Below are 19,798 nucleotides of genomic sequence, written 5' to 3' on the forward strand. Positions count from 1 at the left end.
AATAATACAGACAAGACAAAGTAGATGAGTGCCAACAGAAGTTGGCAGTTTTTTTATGTTTATTACAGAGAGTATTATACAACGTGAAAAGCAAAAAGTAGTACAGAGAAAACAGCTGTAAAAAGTACAGACTAAAAATTACGTGAATTAGTGTTGTGTATGTGTTGGAAAATACACACACACAAATATTGAATATTTCATAAACGTGAATAAACCCAATAATTACCAAATTGAGCTGAACATGTTGAAGGTTTGAATTTAGTTAGCTAGTCTAGTACTTTTGTTGCACATCGCAGAGGAAACACGTGGCTACTTCAGGCTCCTCACGGTTACTGCTGCTTCGAGAAGCGTGTTTTCACGTGTTTTCACCGTCAAATGAAGACGGACGAGGAAAAACTCATTGCAGAAGACTAAATCTTTGACTGCACTTCTTAACGATGACAGAGGCTTCTGGTCGCGTCAACGCCTATCTCACTCCTGCTACGCTAGCGGCAGAAGTAGCTTTCTCCAGAGTTTATGCACAAGAAATGGATGGATTATTTAGCAGACGACAGAGAGTGGCAGAGAGAGAATAATTGGACACCTCCAATCTTCTTCTGGGGTGAGTTTTCATTAATGTTGTTAATCTACGTTATGTTAACTGTGCGTTTCAGAACGTTATTTGTATAAAGTTTTGACTATGATGCTTATGCTTTAGCAACTAGCTGAGAGTTAGTACATCATCTGCTCATTCAGCAACAGACTGACCCTGTGAAAGAAATTCTTGAGTCATCAGTGTTGAGTAAAAATGCTCAACACTGATGTTGAGCATTACCACCTTCTTCTCCTATCTCCAAATTCTTGAGTCATCAGTGTTGAGTAAATCATGTCTTTACTGCATGCATGGATTTTTGCATGGAGGAGAGACACTGTCACCAAGGACGGTCTAAAATGGTCTCTCCCCTTCCTCCAAAAAGCTTCACCACTTATACACAAACATCAAAGTAAAACAGAGGACAAAGATGATTTTCATCTGATTTGCCAACTGATTTGTCGTCCTGAGCCGCCAATTACTGTGCACTCTATCGTCAGCTTTGGGTTAAAGCTAATTAGCAAACGTCAGCATATTTACAGGCTCAACACCACGGTCATATTAGCTTTTAGCTTAAATACTGCATGTTACATTAGATGTAAAATATACCACAACTTGTGGTGTAGTGGTTAGCATTCGCCTTGCAGCGAGAAGACCCGGGTTCAAGCCCCGGTTGGAACAAGGCCCTTTCTGCATGGAGTTTGCATGTTCTCCCCGTGTGTGCGTGGGTTCTCTCCGGGTTCTCCGGCTTCCTCCCACAGTCCAAAAACATGCAATGTGGGGATTAGGTGAATTGGACACTCTAAATTGACCGTAGGAGTGAGTGTGAGAGTGAATGGTTGTTTGTCTCTATCTGTGTGGCCCTGCGATGGACTGGTGAACTGTCCAGGGTGTACCCCGCCTATCGCCCGATGTAGCTAAGATTGGCACAGCACCCCCCGCGACCCTCTGGTTGAGGATAAAGCGGTAGATGATGACTGACTGACTTTACCTTGGATGTAAAATATCCAAAACTCTTCCTAAGGCCCGCCAAACAAAGAACAAACACTAAAATATAATGTTTTTGAATGATTATATCAGTATATATCTTTTGCTTCTTAAAAAGTGTTCTTTGAAAACATTGACACAAGTCTAATTCCATAGAACCACAGCATTTGTGAACATACTGGAAGTGAGATTACTGTAGTTAACAAAAAAATGCAGAAGATTGGGCAGCTGAAAGCTCCACTGCAGGATAGAGGGGCTCAGTGAACGTTCCCCTGAAGGTGTGGAGGTGAACCCGTTTGTCGGACGTGACTCTGTAGAAGGACAGAGTTCCAGTCGACCAATCCAGATACACCCCCACCCGAGTGGAGCGCTGGCACAGGGAGGCGACACTGATTTTTGTGTTGGAGTGCAGAATAAAACAACCATTACTGGAACAACTCAGACTCCAAGAATTTTTGCTCAAGCCCAGCTTGCAGTCGTCCATGTCTCCCTTCCTCCTAATGGTGGTGTACGTTACTCCAACGTTGAAGGGCTCTGACACTTGGACCTCCCAGTAGTAGCGTCCTTTCAGACCCTGCAGACACAGCACCTGTGGAAACTGATCAAACCTCTCTGGATAATCAGGATATGACTGCTCCTCTGTCACCCAGGTCACCTGTCTGTTGTTTTTGGAAAGCAGGAGGTTCTTATGAGCTGTTTGAGGGTCCAAACTGAGTTCACAGGTATCTGGACGTAAGAAAAGACAACAATTCAAGACCACAACATATGGCCACTGCTGGCTAAAATAAATTGACTAAGGAAACCAAATGCAACTCAGTCTATGGATGGGTGTCCACAAACGCTACTAAATTCTTCATTGGTATTCAATGGACAAATGATGGAACTGCCAATGTCATTAAATTAAAATGTTCAGGGCTTTAAAAGAAACTTACATTTCTTGAATCCTGGTTGCATCTGCAGACTTCCACAACCTTCAACACTGTTGGAGGATTAAAGGATTAAAGTCTTGATGATACAATACTCACAAACAGGAGGGTGCAGTTCTCAGTGAATCTCAGATTCTCAGCGAATCTGTCATTTCAATCGCTGTTTTTAAGAGTCTGTAGTTGTTGGGATTTAATTTATGGGACTGACGATGAAGTGGAACTTGCAGTGTTTTGAAACATATCCGTTTTAAGAATTGGTAATCCCAAATTGTCAAGTAGCAGATCTGAAGCAGAGTTAATGTATTTAACTGTGGATGAAGGCTAAGAAAATCACTGCCATCACTGCCCCTCACGGTCAGAGAGCAAACATCTACTGGTACTACTGTCGGTCCAGTGACATTACTGTGGAAAAAAAGAGTTAAATCCACACCTGAAGACAAACTTGGGGCAAGCAAAACAAAGTGTCAGAAGACAGATCCTGTTTGTGAGTGTTTTACGACAAACTTGAAGAATGAAGACAAACTGGCTGGTTTGATAAAGTCTGACAAACTGCCACTCCTCACACCAAGCACCGAGAGATTCCACAGCTGGTGACCATCTTAAACACAACTAAGATTATATTTACTTGAGCTTGCTGAGCTGGAACTGCGGGTCGTTCTTCAGCTTGGTGAGAAGATTGATCCCTGAGTCTCCTGGATGATTGTAGCTCAGGTCCAGTTCACTCAGATGAGAAGGGTTGGATGTCAGAGCCGAGGCCAGAAAAGAACAGCCGTTCTCTGTGACGAGACAACCTGATAACCTGAGGAAGTGTAGAACTTTGGTCAATCGGCAGCAACTGCAGCTATTATTTCAAGAGGCAACAAAAACATGTTCATGACATTTAAGTAAACGCCATCTATGAAAAGCGGGTTCACACAAAGAAACTTTGGGAAACACTGACTCAGCATGTTGGCATTACCTCAGTATCTTCAATCGACAGCAATGACATGACAGCCCTTGGCAGAGTTGCTGTACTCCTAAATCGTGCAGGTCATTGTTGCTCAAGTCCAGAGCTCTTAGTGGTGAGCTGGGAAACTTGAGACTAAAGACCATGTGTTCAACCCATTCTGTCGTCACGTCGCAGTCTGCGAGTCTAGAGGTGGAAAACAGGTTTACGATATGATGAAGACAGATGTGCTATTTTTTGTTTATTAAGATGTGTCTTTACTATTTAAAGACATACATCGATGAGTAAGAAGGATAAACAGGAAGGAGTCGTCCCCATCACTAACTTACTGACTACCTAATCAAACAAATACAGAGATCAGATTATTTTCTATGTGATAAAAAGAGCGAATGTTTCCCTCTGGGAAAACTCGTCCCCTGCGTTTGTACACCCTCAACTAGGAACCTTCCTAGACCTAGAAGCAGTGAGCTGCACCTGAGGACCATCTCCAGACTGAACGTCAGAGCCTTGTTCAGGAGCGTTACCTTAACATGTTTTCACCATGGGAGGAAGAGCGAGGCGAGACGAGAACATACAAACTCGAAACAGAAAGAACTTGGGACGGACCAGTGTTTGCATTCGGGACCTTCTTCCTATGAGATAACGGTTGCTAATCACTGTGCCAACTTCCACACAAACTTACTGATACGTAAATGTTGACCAATAAGACGAGTTCTTAAAACCATTGTGATATGGTGTTGGCAGTGGTAGCATCAGGTGTGCCACCTGTTCACTGGGTAGTTATTACATGACTGAATGGAGAAAAGGGCGAGGGAAGACTTCTTTCAAGCTCTTATTTCTGCTGTGTCTCAGGTAGGTCCATCTTTTCTTCTAAACTGCCACTAAACTTTGATGTCACTGTTATCCTTTAATAAACTTACATGGCCTTTTTGCTGCTCCTCATTGCCGGTATCAGCCTCCTTCTGCCCTCCTCTGATGTGTTGTAACTCTTTAAATCCAGTATGTCCAGATCACTCTTCGATACCTGCAGCATGAAGGCCAGTGCAGAGCAATGCAGGAGAGTCAACTTGATTTCAAAATCTTTTGTCTTCAGATATTCCTGAATCTCATCTTTGACTTTCTGATCTCTCATCTCCACCATTATCCTGAAGAGGGTGATGCTGTTGTCTGGAGAGAGAGTCTTTCTCCGGAGGGATTTGAGGTAAGTCAAGATTTTCTTCTCGACATCTTGGCTTGTGTCGGGACTTTTTAGAAGATACTGAAGGACTCTCCGATTGGCTTCAACCATGAGGCCAAGGAGGAATTGCAAGAAGTACGTCAGGTGGCCTTTCCCCTTCTTTAACACGGTCTCAACTGTGTGTTTTAGAAGCTCGAGCACAGTGTAGTCTTTGTCCTTCAGTTTGAGAAATTTGCCAAGCTCCGTTGTATTGAGCTCCGTTGTTTTCTTGGTGGTGAGAAAGTCATACACATACATTGCTGCAAAGAACTCTTGTATGGTCAGATGAACAAAGAAGAAAACTTTTCTCTGGGAAAAGACATTTTCTTCCCGAAGAACTGTGGTGCAAAACCCAGAATAGATGGATGCTTCTGCTAGATCGATGCCACAGTCTTTCAGGTCTTCCTCGTAGAAAATCAGGCTGTTCTTCTGCAGATGAACAAATGCCAGTTTGCCGAGTTTCAAAAGAAACTCTCTCTGAGTCGCCAGAAAGTTCACTTCCTTCTTTGCAGCCATTGTGTCATATTTTGTGCTTCTGCGTTTTGACTGAACAAACAGGTAATGTGCCATCATCTCTGTTAGAGTTTGAGGAACTTCAATGTTCTTGTCTCCGTCAAAAACGTCCTGAAATAAAATGGCAGAAATCCAGCAGAAGATCGGGATCTGGCACATAATGTCGAGACTATGTGAAGACTCAATGTGTGAAGTGATCCTATCAGCAAGACTCAAGTTAGCACTAAATCTCTTCTTGAAATATTCCTTTTTTTGTGCGTCGTTGAAGCCTCTAATCTCTGTTACCATGTGGACATACTTCGTGGGGATCTGACTGGCTGCTGATGCCCGGGAAGTTATCCAGATGTTTGCCTCAGGAAGAAGGTTTTTCTGGATTAGATTTGCAAGGACAACTTTTAGGGATGTTACTTCACTGAGAGATGTGATCTTCTTTATGTTCTCAAACTCCAAGTCGAGTCTGCTCTCATCCAGGCCGTCCAGGATCACTGCAATCTTTGCTTTGGCGTAATGCTCTGGATTTTTCAAATTGTTGAGCGCAGGGTGGAACTCTGTCAGGAGCATGTGCAAGCTTTTCATATCTGTACACAAATTGATCTCTCGGAAAGGAAGATAGAAGACAAAATCTACATCCTGGTTAGCTTCCCCCTTGGCCCAATCAAGAATGAATTTCTGCACAGAAAAAGACTTTCCAATGCCAGCGTTGCCCTTCGTCAGAACTACTGTTTGGCCCTTTTCTTGCCCATGCAAAGGTCTGAAGATATTGTTGAGGGTGATTTTACACGATTTGGATACTTTCAGTTTACGTTCGAGATGACTGAACTCGTGTTCTCCAAGTGGCTCTTCACTCTCTCCAGGTATGATGTGAAGTTCTGTGTAGATGTTGTCAAGTAAGCTCCAGCGGTCACCGTTCCCTTCAGATGTCATCGTAAATTTCTTTTTCATTTCGTCTTTAAAAAGATGCTTAATCTTTGAAAGAAAATTGCCCACTGTAAGAAACAAATAAATGATTAGAAATGACATTAAATTCCACATAGTTATTAACATAAGTTTGGCAAGAACGTGGTAAATCACAGGCAAAATAAATTCTTTATCTTTCAACCTAGAAAAATGTGTGAAGTCTGAATTTATTTTGGTCCTTCAGAGTTAACATCTAAATCAAAAAAATTAAAAATGTAACTGCCCTTTGTGCCAAAATGAAGTGTTAGCCATTGCACTCTTGGTACTTTTGTGAACAATTTAGAGAAATCCTCTTACAATCTGTTAGTCAATTTGTGAAATTCACCCCCAATTTGTTTACAATTTTGTAAAATTTACCACCAATTTATTTGTGTTGGTGTGCAAAGGCCTTTATTGACAGAATAAGTTGTCCTTAAAAATTCATGTAGTAGCACAATGTAGCAACATTTTTAGGTACATATTTGTATTTACCAGAATCTGACTCATCCCAGGTTAAGAGAACTGGATCCTCCAAATTCTCACTGCCCACTGAACAGCTGGGTTGCTCCCCCTGCAGGTCACTGTAAGTAATACAACCAGTGATAATGTAGCAACTTCATCCAAAACTTTTTGAGAAATCTCTGGAATCACATGGTAGATTCTATTTCCTCAATATATTTCATTTAATCAGATAAATAAAGTGCTACCAGAACAAGGGTCAAAGAGGCTAACCACAGTAGCTAAATGAGTCAGCAAATAGCATTATTAGCCGAAAATACAGTGGGGAAATGGAAACAAAAATTATAAAGGGCATTTTTTTTTCTCATTTGTTGCTGATTTGAATGCTAAACCTGTAAAATATCAAGTTACCTCTCTGGTTTCTCGTCACTGAATTTAGGTGGCATGTGCATGGATGCGTCGCTCTTCAATGAGTCACCACTGGGAAACACGGACTCGACGGCACTCCTCTGTGAACTGTAACACATCAACAGCACCAATGGTGAGTCAGTGGTATCTCAATATTTTAGCCACCCAGGGCCAGTGTACACAAGAAGTTAACCTAACATTAGTTGATATTTAGTCTCGCCCGTTAACTTTAAGCACAGTTGTGTTGATATTCAATTGTATAACTGTGTTGATTTAAGGAAACATAATCTACAGAACAACAAAGCGTAAATGTTACCTCTCTGGTTTCTCGTCACTGAATTTAGGTGGCATGTGCATGGATGCGTCGCTCTTCAATGAGTCACCACTGGGAAACACGGACTCGAGGGCACTCGTCTGTGAACTGTAACACATCAACAACACAAACGGTGAGTCAGTGGGATCTCAGTATTTTGGACTTGGGGGCAGGTTTCACAAACATTACATTACATTACATGTCATTTAGCAGACGCTTTTATCCAAAGCGACTTACAAAAGTGCATTTAAACATTTGGGTACAAATAAGAGCTAGAAGTAAGTAAGAGCTTCAAGTAGAACAAACTATGAAGTGCTAGTCATAAGTTTTTTGTCGTCTTAGTCGAGGTAGAGTCGGAAGAAATGTGTTTTTAGTCGGCGTCGGAAGATGTGGAGGCTTTCAGCTGTCCGGATGTCGATGGGGAGATCGTTCCACCATTTGGGAGCGAGGACAGTGAACAGTCTCGAGTTCTGCGAGTGCCTCTGTGATCCTCTCAGTGAGGGGGCAGCGAGCCGGTTTGTCGATGCAGAGCGGAGTGGGCGGGCTGGGGTGTAGGTTTTGATCATGTCCTGGATGTAGGCTGGACCGGATCCGTTTGTAGCATGGAAGATCCGTTTGTAGCATGGACCTTGACATTAGTTGTCCTCGCGTCGATGAAGGAATCCAACAATCTGAAGGAGACGTCGTAGCTACTTTGGGAATGTTCTTGTACCTAAAGTTCCTGGAATATTTAGTCAAAACATTCATAAATATTATTTATTTCGTTTTCATTCTGGATTTAATAGAACTTGTTTGATACCTGGAACTTTGTCTCTTCATGAAGACAACGTGATATTTAGTCTCCATTGTGAACTTTAAACACAGAATTGTAGAATCGTGTGGATTAAAAAAACTTAATCTACAGAACAACAAAGCGTAAACCTCTGTTACCTCTCTGGTTTCTCGGCACTGAATTTAGGTGGCATGTGCATGGATGCGTTGCTCTTCAGCGAGTCACCACTGGGAGACACGGACTCATCCTGTTTCCTCCGTGAGCTGTCAGAGATTTTATACTTTTACATTAACTTAAAACAATTAAACAAACATTACAATTACACCTTATTTTTAAACAAAAAAACACAGAATTAGACAAACAATAACTATTTTTCTTAAGTTTTCATTAAAAAAAAAATTCTAAGCTGCAGTGGACATGAACATTAATAATATGAATGAAAGAATGAGTCAACAGTAAAAATTACTAATTCAGTGTAAAACCTTTTCTCGCCACATGGGGGCAGTGTAAACCACCTGGAATGGATTTTTTTTATTTTAAGAAAGTGACACAAATCTTGTAGAAACAAAATTAAGCAACTTATTAATAAAAAAACTGTAAAATAAAAAAAGCCACAAAAGCCACAAAATTACCAAAAGAATTACAAGTAGTAATAAAGATTTGTTTATTTATTTTATTAATTAATTAATTAATTAATTAATTCGCATTTTTTGTTGACTTTCTTAATGTTAACTTTCTACACTTATTTATTTATTTATTATTTTAAATGGTTCGTTTACCGAGTCGCTGGCTCAGACCCTGTGCTGTCGCATGATGTCTTCCTCTTTCTCCTGGCACTCATTTCTGCAGCTGAAACACAAACATTTATACATGAATTCAATCATCACTCGTTCATTTTTACATGTTATAATCTGTTTGTTTTCAGTCCATACAAAATGTTTTAAATTTGAAAAAACAGGTTCTAAAATATTTCTTCATCACAGAAACCAGAAAAATGAGAATTAGACTTTTATAGAGCAAACTAATGTTTTATTATAAATACGTAAAACATTTATCTCTTAATCTCCAAATTCTATAAAAGACAAAAACAACAGAAACAGAGTCATCATAAAAATATTTTTGCTTCAGTGTCTACAGTAAACGTTCTATATTTTTATTATTTATAGAAGAACTTATTATTAAAGGTTATTTTAAAATCAAGAACAACACCATGGAAATAAGAACTGTCAATGAATGTGTGCTCTTATTTTGGAACCTTTGAGGCAGACGGTAAAAAAAAATTAAATCAGAAAGTCGAAATTCTGAGAGAAAAGAAAATTAATTCTGAGATTAAAAATCTGAATTTTGGGATTAAAAATAAATCGTAATTCTGATATCTTAAATAGCACTTCTGGGATTAAAGTCAGAATTCGACTGTCATCTAAGAATTCATGCTGTTTCATATTTGTTTTCTTTCTTTTCTTTCTCTGTAAAATACTGAAAATGCCAGTGTGGACTTTATTTCTTTTCATTTGAAAAATAACAGGGACAGAAAATGTCCTGTGAGTGAGTGAGTGAGACTCAGTTTGCTGTTAAAATAGCATTTAAACGACTTAAAATGAAGAAAAACTAAAGGTTTAATTTGTTAAAGTTGTGCACAAACGGCAGTTAAATTAGAAACATGTTCGTCCACCTGTGTCCTCCAGAGGCGACAAACGCCCTGCGACATTAATAACCACACGCTGCCTTTCACATGCAACTTCCTCAGCTTTACACGTCAGAACAAGGGACAGTTGGAACACTCTTTTCAGCAGTACATTAAAAACCATTAACACTGGCTAACCAATTTGTTTTATTATAAACTTCAATCTGTCACCTGTTGAAATAATGTATTCATGTGGTTTTATGAAATATGTACAGGCTGCAAAATTGATTTTAATACAGTCTCTCTACTGTTACAACCGTCCCAGTGTATAGGGACGGTTGTACCATGTGTAAACTATACAGTCAAAATGGAAAATATCATGTTTTTAAGTAATGTTTACCTTTTTCTCACACTACTATGACAAAAAGAAGTGAAGCCGTCAAATTACAATGCAAGAAAGTTATTATAACACATTTTATTTGATGGCGCATTTATGGCACTGGATAAAAACGTTTTAGCCACAATTTTTCAAAATGTCTGACTGTTGTTGTGTCGCAGCAAACTAACTGAGCGCACACACAAACACACGCACAACAGACACACGAACACACAAACACAAACCCACCGCGCGCGCGGTGAAATCATAAACACCCGCAGATTTTTATTTTTTACTTTACTTTTTACCTGAAAATCGTGTTTTTTCCTGCCTTTTTCGCGCATAGTTGAGTTGTGCGTCACCTTTGTTCTTCTTCGATCAATTCTAACTTTCACTTTCACAGGAAAGTCGAAGACACTTTCAAAATAAAAGCCATGTTTTTAAAAACAAACAAAACAACCTGAAAATAATCGTAATCTTAGGTTCTGTGTTGATTCTCGTTAAAGTTTAACATGTGTCAAAAGGGGCGTGATCACGTTAAACTCTCCGTGTTCAGGAGAGACGACGGTTCTGTCCGCGCGCGCTCTCCCGTGCTCCCGCGTTTCCGGTGATCACGCGCTTCCGGTGATCACGCGCCTTAGTTATCGGGAGAGAATCTAGAAAATACATTTGTTCTCAAAATACATTTGTTCGGATGCCGAAATCACAGAATAAGACATTTGGACTTAGTGATGGAGGCAGCAGTGGATCCACAACTGCTGTGTGCTGTGATGTTAAAATCACTGATTTTCTCTGGGGTTTGATTGGTTTACAAAATTCCAAGTTTCCTGTTGGAAAGGTCTGTCTAACAGTGAGATAAAGACGCGAAACATGTTCTTATAAAGTGATTGTATTTATTGTTATTATTATTATTATTATTGTTAGGTAGATCATAAGCAGCAGCATCAGCTTTTAATCGTGGCAGGAAAACAAATAAAAACATTGACATGCAACACAAAAACAGACTCTAAAATGCTTCGAGAACAGGATTTTACTGATCAACATTAATGTGTAATCACATAAAAATAAAAAACAATTGAGAAAAAAACCAAAAAACATTTATAGTAATACTCCTGGTGCTCAGAGGATGAATCCCACTGACTTTTCTTTAACTTTATTAATGTTTACAGTTATACCATCAACAACAGAAAACTCATCATGTTCCATACAGTGAGTTTAATGAAGAGAAGCTGCCTCTGGAGGGCGCTGGTGAGTCTCAGATGGCGAGGCAGGAAAACACTTTATACACAAAAATAAGTCATGAATTCACATTTATATGTGTTTCTATATGTCATAAATAATAAATTGACTTGAAACAAATGAAACACAATAAATACTAAATATTACAGGGTTGATTTAGACTTTAGTGGGTCTCTCTCTCTCTCTCAGTGGTCAGTGTGTTTGTACTGCTGACTCGTCCCATGGTGAAGAGGCATCATACTGTTAGAGAGAAAGCCAGAGTGACACCAACAACACAGACAGGACTGTAGAGAGAGAGAGAGGGAGAGGGGGGGCAGTGGGTGAGTCAGATTAAAGGGGAACTCCACTGATCTCTCACTCAATAAAAAAAGGGCTAAATCCAAACAATAACAAATACAATATTATATCAGTTAGATTTAAATAGATGCCACAGCCTACATATCCCATAATGCAATTCTCTAGTGTACACTCATAACATCCAACTCAAACATACACGGTGTTTCTGGAGCCAGTGTCACATGTTGCAGAAGAAGTGCATTGTGAGACTGCGTTGTGTCACTCTGCTAACGTCAATCAGATCACACGACGCAAATGATCCAGCACAGGGTTCGCAAGTTTTATCGCGTTTATTATGTGTTTAGCTTAAACGCTACATGGAGAAAAAGAATTGAGCTAACAGACAAGTTAGCGATTTTTTTTTTTCCGATAAAGTGGTCACATGGCCAGAGACATTATCACGATATTTAACTCACAATGCAATATCATCACGATATTCGAGTCATGATGCGATATAATCATGATATTTAAGTCACAGTGCGATATCATCACGATATTTAAGTCACAGTGCGATATCATCGTGATATTTAAGTCACAAAGTAATATCATCATGATATTTAACTCACAATGCAATATCATCACGATATTCAAGTCACAATGCGATATTATCATGATTTTTAAGTCACAGTGCAATATCATCACGATATTTAAGTCACAGTGTGATATTGCGATTTTGAAGTGACAATAGGTTATCATTGCAATATTTAATTCACAATGCGATATCATCACGATATTTAAGTCATGATGCGATATCGTCACTATATTCAAGTCACGCTGCGATATTATCATGATTTTTAAGTCACAGTGCGATATCATCACGATATTTAAGTCACAGTGTGATATTATTGTGATTTTTAAGTCACAATACGATATCATTGCGATATTGAAGTCACAATTCAATTTTATCACGATATTTAAGTCACGATGCTAGCTGATACTAAAACGTTACGTCAACATACTGCCGCCCACTGATTGGTCAGAGAGTGTCGTCACTGAAGAGTTAAGAGCACGACGTCCGACACAAGAATCAAAGCTAATTTATCTCCAACACATTTAGCAAAGAAAATGTCTAAAATGTCAACAGGAATCTGGTGTATTTAGCGACAGCGGACGATCGTGAGCCCAATCACGATCACGTTCAGTGGTGTTTCAGTGCAGTGACTATGTCAGACCGAGGCAGAAGTACTGAACCATTCTGTGAACAAATCGTTTGAATGATTCACTTTCACCCAAAACAACTGCTTTGACCACTTCTGTCAGCAAACACTGAGTAAACGAACCTTTAACTCGCTGAGCTGAGCTTTAAGAATGAAAACGGTGGAATGCCCCTTTAAAGCAACATGTCACTGCTCACTTCATTTATCAAAAGTCTCCAGATATTTCAGTCTCCTCCCTCTCCCTCTCTCTCTCACACACACACACACGCTCTCTGTTATCTATTGTTATCTCTGTCTCACGCCCTCTGACCCCGTGGCCTCGCTGTGATGTCACAGTGACTCGGGGAAAACTTTTACCTTGAAGCAGTTTTTGAACTTCTTGGAGACAAAGTAGAGGATTATGGGGTTGATGCAGGAGTTGACAGTGGCCATGTTGATGCTGAAGTAGTCCAACACCAGCAGGAAACTGCGACAAAAAACCCCACGACATTTGTTACAGTGAAGCTACGGTGAAAATGCACCGTCAAACAGGCTAATGCTAATCTGTGCACCTACTTTAACAAGTCGCAGCGCCGAGCATCATGGGATTTGTAGATAGTTCTCTTGAGCAGGCGACTCAGGTGCAGCGGAAACCAGCAGAGGGCGAAGATGAGCACCAGACTGAAAACAGCTTTGGCTACTTCTCTACGCTGCAAACACACAGTTAGCTTCTTAACTGTAGCTCACGTAGTATCATGTAAACTGTCTGTCACTTAGTACACAGAGCTAACGCTAACACAGAATTATTCTGTCCACTAGCTGTGTCAAAAATAAACCTATAGAAACACTTAAATGTCGTTAGCGAGAAAAGTTAATGTAGCAGAAAAAATATGGTTCTTGGAATAAACCTTTTTGTTTTATCTGCTTTCGCTTAAATTTAGCTTCCAAACTGTCCAATGCTAATTAGCTCATTCACCAATTAGCTTGGACAATTAAGGATATCGCATCTTGGAAAATATAGACCAGTGTTCACGGTTGCTAAGTAACACGTTACATTTTAGAGATTACATGTGTAGAAACACTAGTTAGAGAAGCTGACTTAGCAGAAAAGTTGTTTCAGTATTATTCAGATTAGATGAGTGTATACCATTTGTACATATATATACAGTATATACATATATATATACATTGTATGTACATTTGTGCGTACCTGTTTCAGGTGTTCGCTCAGTGAGATCCTCAGACTTCCTCTCTGGTGTCGTAGCATCTCGCAGGTCATGAGGCCGTAGAAGATGACAGAGCACGCCAGAGGAACGCAGAAGTAGAAGCCAAACAACCACCAGTCCTTGGCATCGCGGTAGAACTGGACCACAAAGAAGATCAGATCATTCAGGAACATTTTTAACCACAAAGAAAACTAGTGTTGTAGTCAAGACCACAATCAAAGTGAACCTGACACCAAGACTGTAAGGGCCGAGGACCATTCATTCATTCATTCATTCATTCATTCATTCATTCATTGTCTCCTGTTTTATCGTCTACATAAGGTCACAGGGTGAAAGGCAGGGTCACACCCTGAGCAGGTCATCCTACCATCGCAGGGCCAACATACATACCCTTTGCATTTTCTTTGGACTGTTGTGGAGGAAACCAGAAAACCCAAAGAAAACCTATGTGCACACAGCAAGAACAGGCGAACCCAAGCACAAAGTCCATCTGTCGGTCTTTTTGCTGCAAGGCAATCTTGTTAGTGTGGCCTGAACGAAGACTGACAGTGATAAACTAGGTCCTTCACAGCAGTTTGTTGATGGTTCTAGAACTCTTCTGAAATGCCAAAGTTCTAGAACTTCGGAAAACAAAACTTGACAAATTCTTAAAAGACATGGTGGAGCTGTCATTCAATACTTGTACCATTCTGGAACCACGTTAACGCTCCACGTTCGACTTACTGGATCATAATCTTCGTCGAAAGACTAAAGACCTACAGCAGGTTGAACATAGACTGATGTGTTAAACTAGAACTTTTGTAGTTCTAGAATTCTTCTAATATTCTGACAGGAATCCTTTCAAAAAATTCTAGAACTCTGGAAAAACAAAGGATCCTTGTACCATTTTACAAACTGCCAAAAACACCTTGAATACCCAAAACTCTGGAACCATCATGCAGTTCTTTGCACCATTCTGGAACCGGGTTAACGTTCCACATCCAGAACCACCTCGACTCCCTGGATCATAATCAGATCATCTAAAGATCTACAGCAGGTCAGCTGACCCAGATTCACTTTCCATTTCCTGGACTTACTTTGTTTACGTCAGTCATGAACTACTGGGACATCAACAGGAAATGATGTTGTAAACAGAGATGAAGGCACCGCGCCCTGTCAAACCAAAACAATCCACCAAACCCCCCACCCACAGAGAACCAGACTCAACCAGCACCGTCTGCATCTTCATTGATTAACTGTTTAACTGTATTACAGAGAGAAGACATGTTGATATTTTAACAGAATTCTACTGTGGGTCAGTAATTATGATAATTCACAAATCAAATGAGATCCCTTGCTGTTTTAAATATTATTACATTACATGTCATTTAGCAGACGCTTTTATCCAAAGCGACTTACAATAAGTGCATTTAAACATTAGGGTACAAATAAGAGCTAGAAGTAAGTAAGACTGTAAACAAGCACACTCACAGTCATAAACGGTGTCTTCGGGTGCTGCAGCATGCAGGTCCTTAACGTCTCGTTCTTGTACTCGAAGCTGACCATGTCGAAACCAACGGCCTCTGGCACAGCGAGCGCGGCGGACAGCAGCCAGATCACCACGATCTCCACCGCTGTTACCATGGGAACGCCTGTGCCTTGGACCCGAGACCAGGACACCACCGCGCGATACCTGAGCACAAGGTGTTGCAGGTTTTTAAGTCCTCGAAGGCCAAAGGATGAGACTATGTTCATGAAAATCTCTATGAAAGATGACTGATCATTTCTGGGCGTTCCGGAGTGTTTTTACGTTTTACTCATTTGCCATTATCCTCAACCTTGTGGCCAACGCTCACCACTTCCTGTCTGAAAGTCCCCTGAGCTTGATGTTGGGGTTAGTGTATATTACCTGTCCACACTCAAAGCGCACAGGTTGAGGACGGTGATGCCGACTGACGCCTTCTGCAGGAAGGGGAACAGTTTGCAGAGGAACAGACCAAAGGTGCTGTCGGCAAATGGCCACCGCATCGCCAGGAGCTGCACACACAGACACACATGGTGATATGTTGTTCTGATAAAACCTTGTTGTTGGTGGAGTGTGTGTGCATGTGTGTGTGTGTGTGTGTGGTGTTTATCTCCTTGGGATATTTTAGTTCTGTTATCAGTGTGACACTCAACCTTCTGAGTGAAGCACTCATGACACCAGAGGAAGAACATTTGAGAACCATCGCCTCTGTGAGCTTCATCATGATGTCATTATTTAGGTTGATTGAGTTTGTTTGTATGGGTTCAAATACGTAGACTTTTCCATCAGAAAACTGAAGGTCTTACACATGATGAGAACATACCTTGTAGATGGTGATGGGTATGTCGATGGCGATGTATAGCAGGTCTCCCAGTGCGAGGCTGGCTATGAGGGCGTTGGGTCCGTTCCTCATGCTTTTATTTTGGCAGATGATCCTGAGCAGCGTGGCATTTCCAATCATTCCCACGGCGAAGATCACGCAGCTCATCACCGTGTTGATGTACTTGAAGGCCGTTTTTATGGACATCTCCTGAGTGCAGCCAGGGGGCGATGGCGGGTGTGTACGACCTTTCATTGACGAGTTGGGGGAAGACGAGTGGGGATTTCTGTCGTGTTTCATGTGTTTGAGCTTGCTCAAGTGCTTGGACTTTCCCAGGCGAGAATCCAGGGAGGAAACCGGCTTGTTCACCGTCTCTTGCACCAGGTTTGGATCTTCATGGTCTGAGGTCTGGATGTGATGCTCGAGTCCAGGGTGCAAAGGTGCAAAGGTGCCGTGGAAATCAGGCATGTCTGACAGAGATGACTCAGATGAGAAGTTACCATGGCAACCAGCTGGATGAATGAAATTTAAACACCAGACAAGCAGCAGCGACATGGTAACCATCCCATGTTTGGATGCAGACCTGGAACCCAACATGAGTCTCATTCTAGCAACCTTTTCTGAGTCCTAAAACAATTCCTGAACCCACCACAGGTCTAGATCAAACTGAGAAGTCTCCTTTAGAAAAGGCTCTATAAACCTTTCCTGAATCTCCAGATATGACCCCAAAAAGAATCCAGAGTCTAGGTTTAGTCCAAAAACAATCCCCGAACCTAATGTAGGTGCAGAACAAACTGTGAATTATGCCCCAGAAGCGATTCCTTAAAACCTTTTCTGAATCCCTGACTTTGACCTTCTGATAAAAAAACTACCTTGAGTCTACAATGAGTCCTGGACCTGTTCTTGAACTCTTTCTAGGTCTAGAGCAAACTGAGGTGCCTGCTTTAGAACCAATTTGCGAAACTTTCTGAATCTTATGCAACCATTCCCGGAAAAACAACCTGGAGTCAACTGAGAATCCTGGAATAGTTCCTGAACCCACCACAGGTCTAGATTACAATGAGAAATCTGTTTAAGAAGGGATTCAATTGACCTTTCCTGAATCTCCAGCTCTGTCCCCAAAAATGAAGTCATAAAACTATCCCTGGACCCACTATAGGTACAGAATAGACAAAATTTGCCTCAGAATTGATCCTTAAAAACCTTTTCTGAGTCTCTGGCTTTGATTTTAGTCCTCTGTTAGTCCTGAAACCTTTGTAGGTCTAGAGCAAACTGAGGTGCCTGCTTCAGAACTGATTTGCGAAACTTTCTGAATCCTATGCAATGATTCTGAATAAGAACCTGGAGTCTGGTGAGAGTCCGAAAACTGTAGTCCACTTCAGATATGATCCTAGAACCCTCTGGGTTCTTTAACCCTGTTTGGAACCTGTTCTGAGTCCAGAAACCTTTCTAGTTCTAGAGACTCCAGAAGTTCTCAAGGTTGTCAGAGCAGAGAAGATGTTTGGAGTTTTCAGGCAATTCAGGACTCTGAGGAAAAAAATAAAAACCATGTATATATATATATATATATATATATATGTATGTTACATTTATTTAGTTTTTAATGAATCATTTCTTTTTTATTTTACAACAAAGAAGAGTTTGAGCGTCTTGAAATGTCATAATAAACACAAAACATTTTATAGTTTGTGTGTCTTTTTGTACTTTACAAATTTTGTACTTTATAATCAATTTTTGCAAATCTGTTATCTATTGTTTACAGTAGCAAAACCTTTAATTATAGCTCGTTTACATGGTGTTCTATGTTATTATTTGTTTAAAATTAATTAATTTACAGTTTCTGGTGATAAAATCCTCAGTTAAAGGTTAAAGGTTATTATTATTATATATATATACACATATATATAAAATTATTTTGAATTTTAAAAAAAACTCACCTGTTTGTGTTTTTCTGTGATGTCAAATAAAATTATGTCCAAACTTTTCATTTCAGGGACAAAGACGAGTGAATGTCCTGCAGCGTCCAGGTCACTTTTAACGCTCTCTCTCTCTCTCTCTCTCTCTGATGGCTGCACATGCTCGCACGCCCCCTCTACTTCACGCCTCCCTCCCTTTGCTCCACCTCCTCCCGCTGACGTCCCCATGTCTCCTCAGCTGTCTCCTCACACCTCCTCTCACCTCGTCTCCTCTCCTCCCTCCTGATAACAATGACGCTGAAGAGAGAGAAGAAGAAACAAACTTCTTCTTCTTCTTCTTAATTCATGTAGAGTGGAACATGTCGTAAACACTGGGACATGAAGTGTCTCTGAACTTTTACTGTCTCACACATAAAAACTCGCCACTTAAGAGATCGTTGATTAAAAGTCAAAACCGCGCTGTGGAAGTCGAAGCCGTTAAATTTATCGCTGCGCGCCGACGACAAATTCGACTTTACTGGAGCGTTTGAAGACAAGTGAGGACAGACGGTGTTTATGACGCTTCTTCGATGTCACTGTGTTTCCAACGAGGAAGTAAATCAGATGAAAGTGTTCCACGTCTTTAAATGTTGGTGCCACTGGAGATTAATCAAATGTGCTTTGATGTTCCTTAAAACATGGAAAAACGAGCAAAAACGGAAGAAATTCTGACACGTAGGACACTCAGTCTTCCTGGACCTGATGAAGCTGAATGAAAGGATTGTTTACAGTAGAATTTGCACATAAATCATTGTTTTAGCAGATCATTTTAGGTTAAAGTGAGCTGTTAATAACTTTTCTCAAAGTGAGATTAGTTTTCTGCTGCAAAAACAGCTTTTTTCAAGCTGTGACGTAGATGTTCACGATAACGTTCTGGAAAAAAATAATCTGAGTTTTGTTTGTAGCCGCGTACAAGGCTATCACAAAACATTAGCTATGGTTTGCTAAACTTAACCAAGGTGCAAGAGGCTAATTGTCACCACTAGTTTGACATTAGCTAAAGTTAACCAGATGCTGGTTAGCTGGTCATATCAGTCACTTAGACAATGCTAGTCATCAATATGTTATGATAGTAGAACTAGCCAAAATTAGCCACTTACAGATGCTAGTCATGTGCTTAGCTTGTGATTGTAGGTAATATTAGCTTATGTTAACCTCCACCGTTGCTGCTCTATGCTGCCTTTAAGAAATATTTATGACCTTGAAATTTGACTGGATATTTGCCGTATTTAAAAACAGATACGCACACAACTACAAGATGCTAGTCATGTTATTAGCTGAGTACAACTGAATTAAAATGAGCTAATGTACAAGTTACTCTTCATGCTGTTATCGTACGTAATGTTCGTTAAATTAAACCACGAGATGCTGCTGGTTAAATAATGTTAGCAATCACGTTAGCAATCCCGTAGCGAATGACATTAGGTAATGTCATCAGCATGTATCATGTGTTGTTAGTGTTCGCTAACATTAGCTAGACCAAAATCCATAGAGAAAATCAGTGATTTTAGGAAAAAACTGACGTGGATTTTATT

The 19,798-nt window shown here is 40.3% G+C and overlaps 2 protein-coding genes across 4 annotated transcripts; both read right to left on the minus strand.

The window, feature by feature from the left end:
- Window positions 1-1,508: 1,508 nt before the first annotated feature.
- Window positions 1,509-10,484, minus strand: LOC122771088 (NACHT, LRR and PYD domains-containing protein 3-like). Its single transcript, XM_044028421.1, has 11 exons — window positions 10,356-10,484; window positions 8,827-8,896; window positions 8,206-8,310; window positions 7,279-7,383; window positions 6,966-7,070; window positions 6,588-6,676; window positions 4,351-6,145; window positions 3,443-3,616; window positions 3,110-3,283; window positions 2,491-2,537; window positions 1,509-2,284 (listed from the first exon to the last, which is right to left on the minus strand). Exons 2-11 carry the CDS (start codon window positions 8,886-8,888, stop codon window positions 1,758-1,760), a joined length of 3,183 nt encoding a protein of 1,060 aa, XP_043884356.1. The 5' UTR covers window positions 8,889-8,896; window positions 10,356-10,484; the 3' UTR covers window positions 1,509-1,757.
- Window positions 10,485-11,006: 522 nt separating this feature from the next.
- On the minus strand, window positions 11,007-18,401 carry LOC122771089 (endothelin receptor type B-like). 3 transcript variants are annotated; one of them, XM_044028424.1, is made up of 8 exons: window positions 18,246-18,401; window positions 16,312-17,835; window positions 15,873-16,000; window positions 15,455-15,656; window positions 13,969-14,121; window positions 13,335-13,468; window positions 13,137-13,245; window positions 11,007-11,526 (listed from the first exon to the last, which is right to left on the minus strand). In XM_044028424.1, the coding sequence occupies exons 2-8, from the start codon at window positions 16,912-16,914 to the stop codon at window positions 11,479-11,481; spliced, it is 1,377 nt and encodes a 458-aa protein (XP_043884359.1). In that variant the 5' UTR covers window positions 16,915-17,835; window positions 18,246-18,401; the 3' UTR covers window positions 11,007-11,478. The 3 variants fall into 3 exon arrangements, with proteins under 3 accessions (XP_043884359.1, XP_043884357.1, XP_043884358.1); XM_044028422.1 differs by having other exon boundaries at window positions 11,007-11,570; window positions 18,246-18,400; XM_044028423.1 differs by lacking the exon at window positions 18,246-18,401 and having other exon boundaries at window positions 11,007-11,570; window positions 16,312-17,853.
- Window positions 18,402-19,798: the final 1,397 nt, after the last annotated feature.

The sequence above is a fragment of the Solea senegalensis genome, linkage group LG6 (genome assembly GCF_019176455.1).
Source record: "Solea senegalensis isolate Sse05_10M linkage group LG6, IFAPA_SoseM_1, whole genome shotgun sequence".
NCBI classification, from domain to species: Eukaryota; Metazoa; Chordata; class Actinopteri; order Pleuronectiformes; family Soleidae; genus Solea; species Solea senegalensis.

Excerpts from the sequence above, each read along its gene's own strand:
- LOC122771088 (XM_044028421.1), bottom strand. The coding sequence starts at position 8,888 with ATGAGTGCCAGGAGAAAGAGGAAGACATCATGCGACAGCACAGGGTCT. Across the intron at positions 7,384-8,205 it reads AGTGCCGAGAAACCAGAGAG|TTCACAGACGAGTGCCCTCG; the intron begins GTAACAGAGGTT and ends GATGTGTTACAG. Across the intron at positions 6,146-6,587 it reads CTGGGATGAGTCAGATTCTG|TGGGCAATTTTCTTTCAAAG; the intron begins GTAAATACAAAT and ends TGTTTCTTACAG.
- LOC122771089 (XM_044028422.1), bottom strand. The coding sequence starts at position 16,914 with ATGAGACTCATGTTGGGTTCCAGGTCTGCATCCAAACATGGGATGGTT. Across the intron at positions 16,001-16,311 it reads TACCCATCACCATCTACAAG|CTCCTGGCGATGCGGTGGCC; the intron begins GTATGTTCTCAT and ends CTGTGTGTGCAG. Across the intron at positions 11,571-13,136 it reads AGTTCAAAAACTGCTTCAAG|TCCTGTCTGTGTTGTTGGTG; the intron begins GTAAAAGTTTTC and ends CTCTCTCTACAG.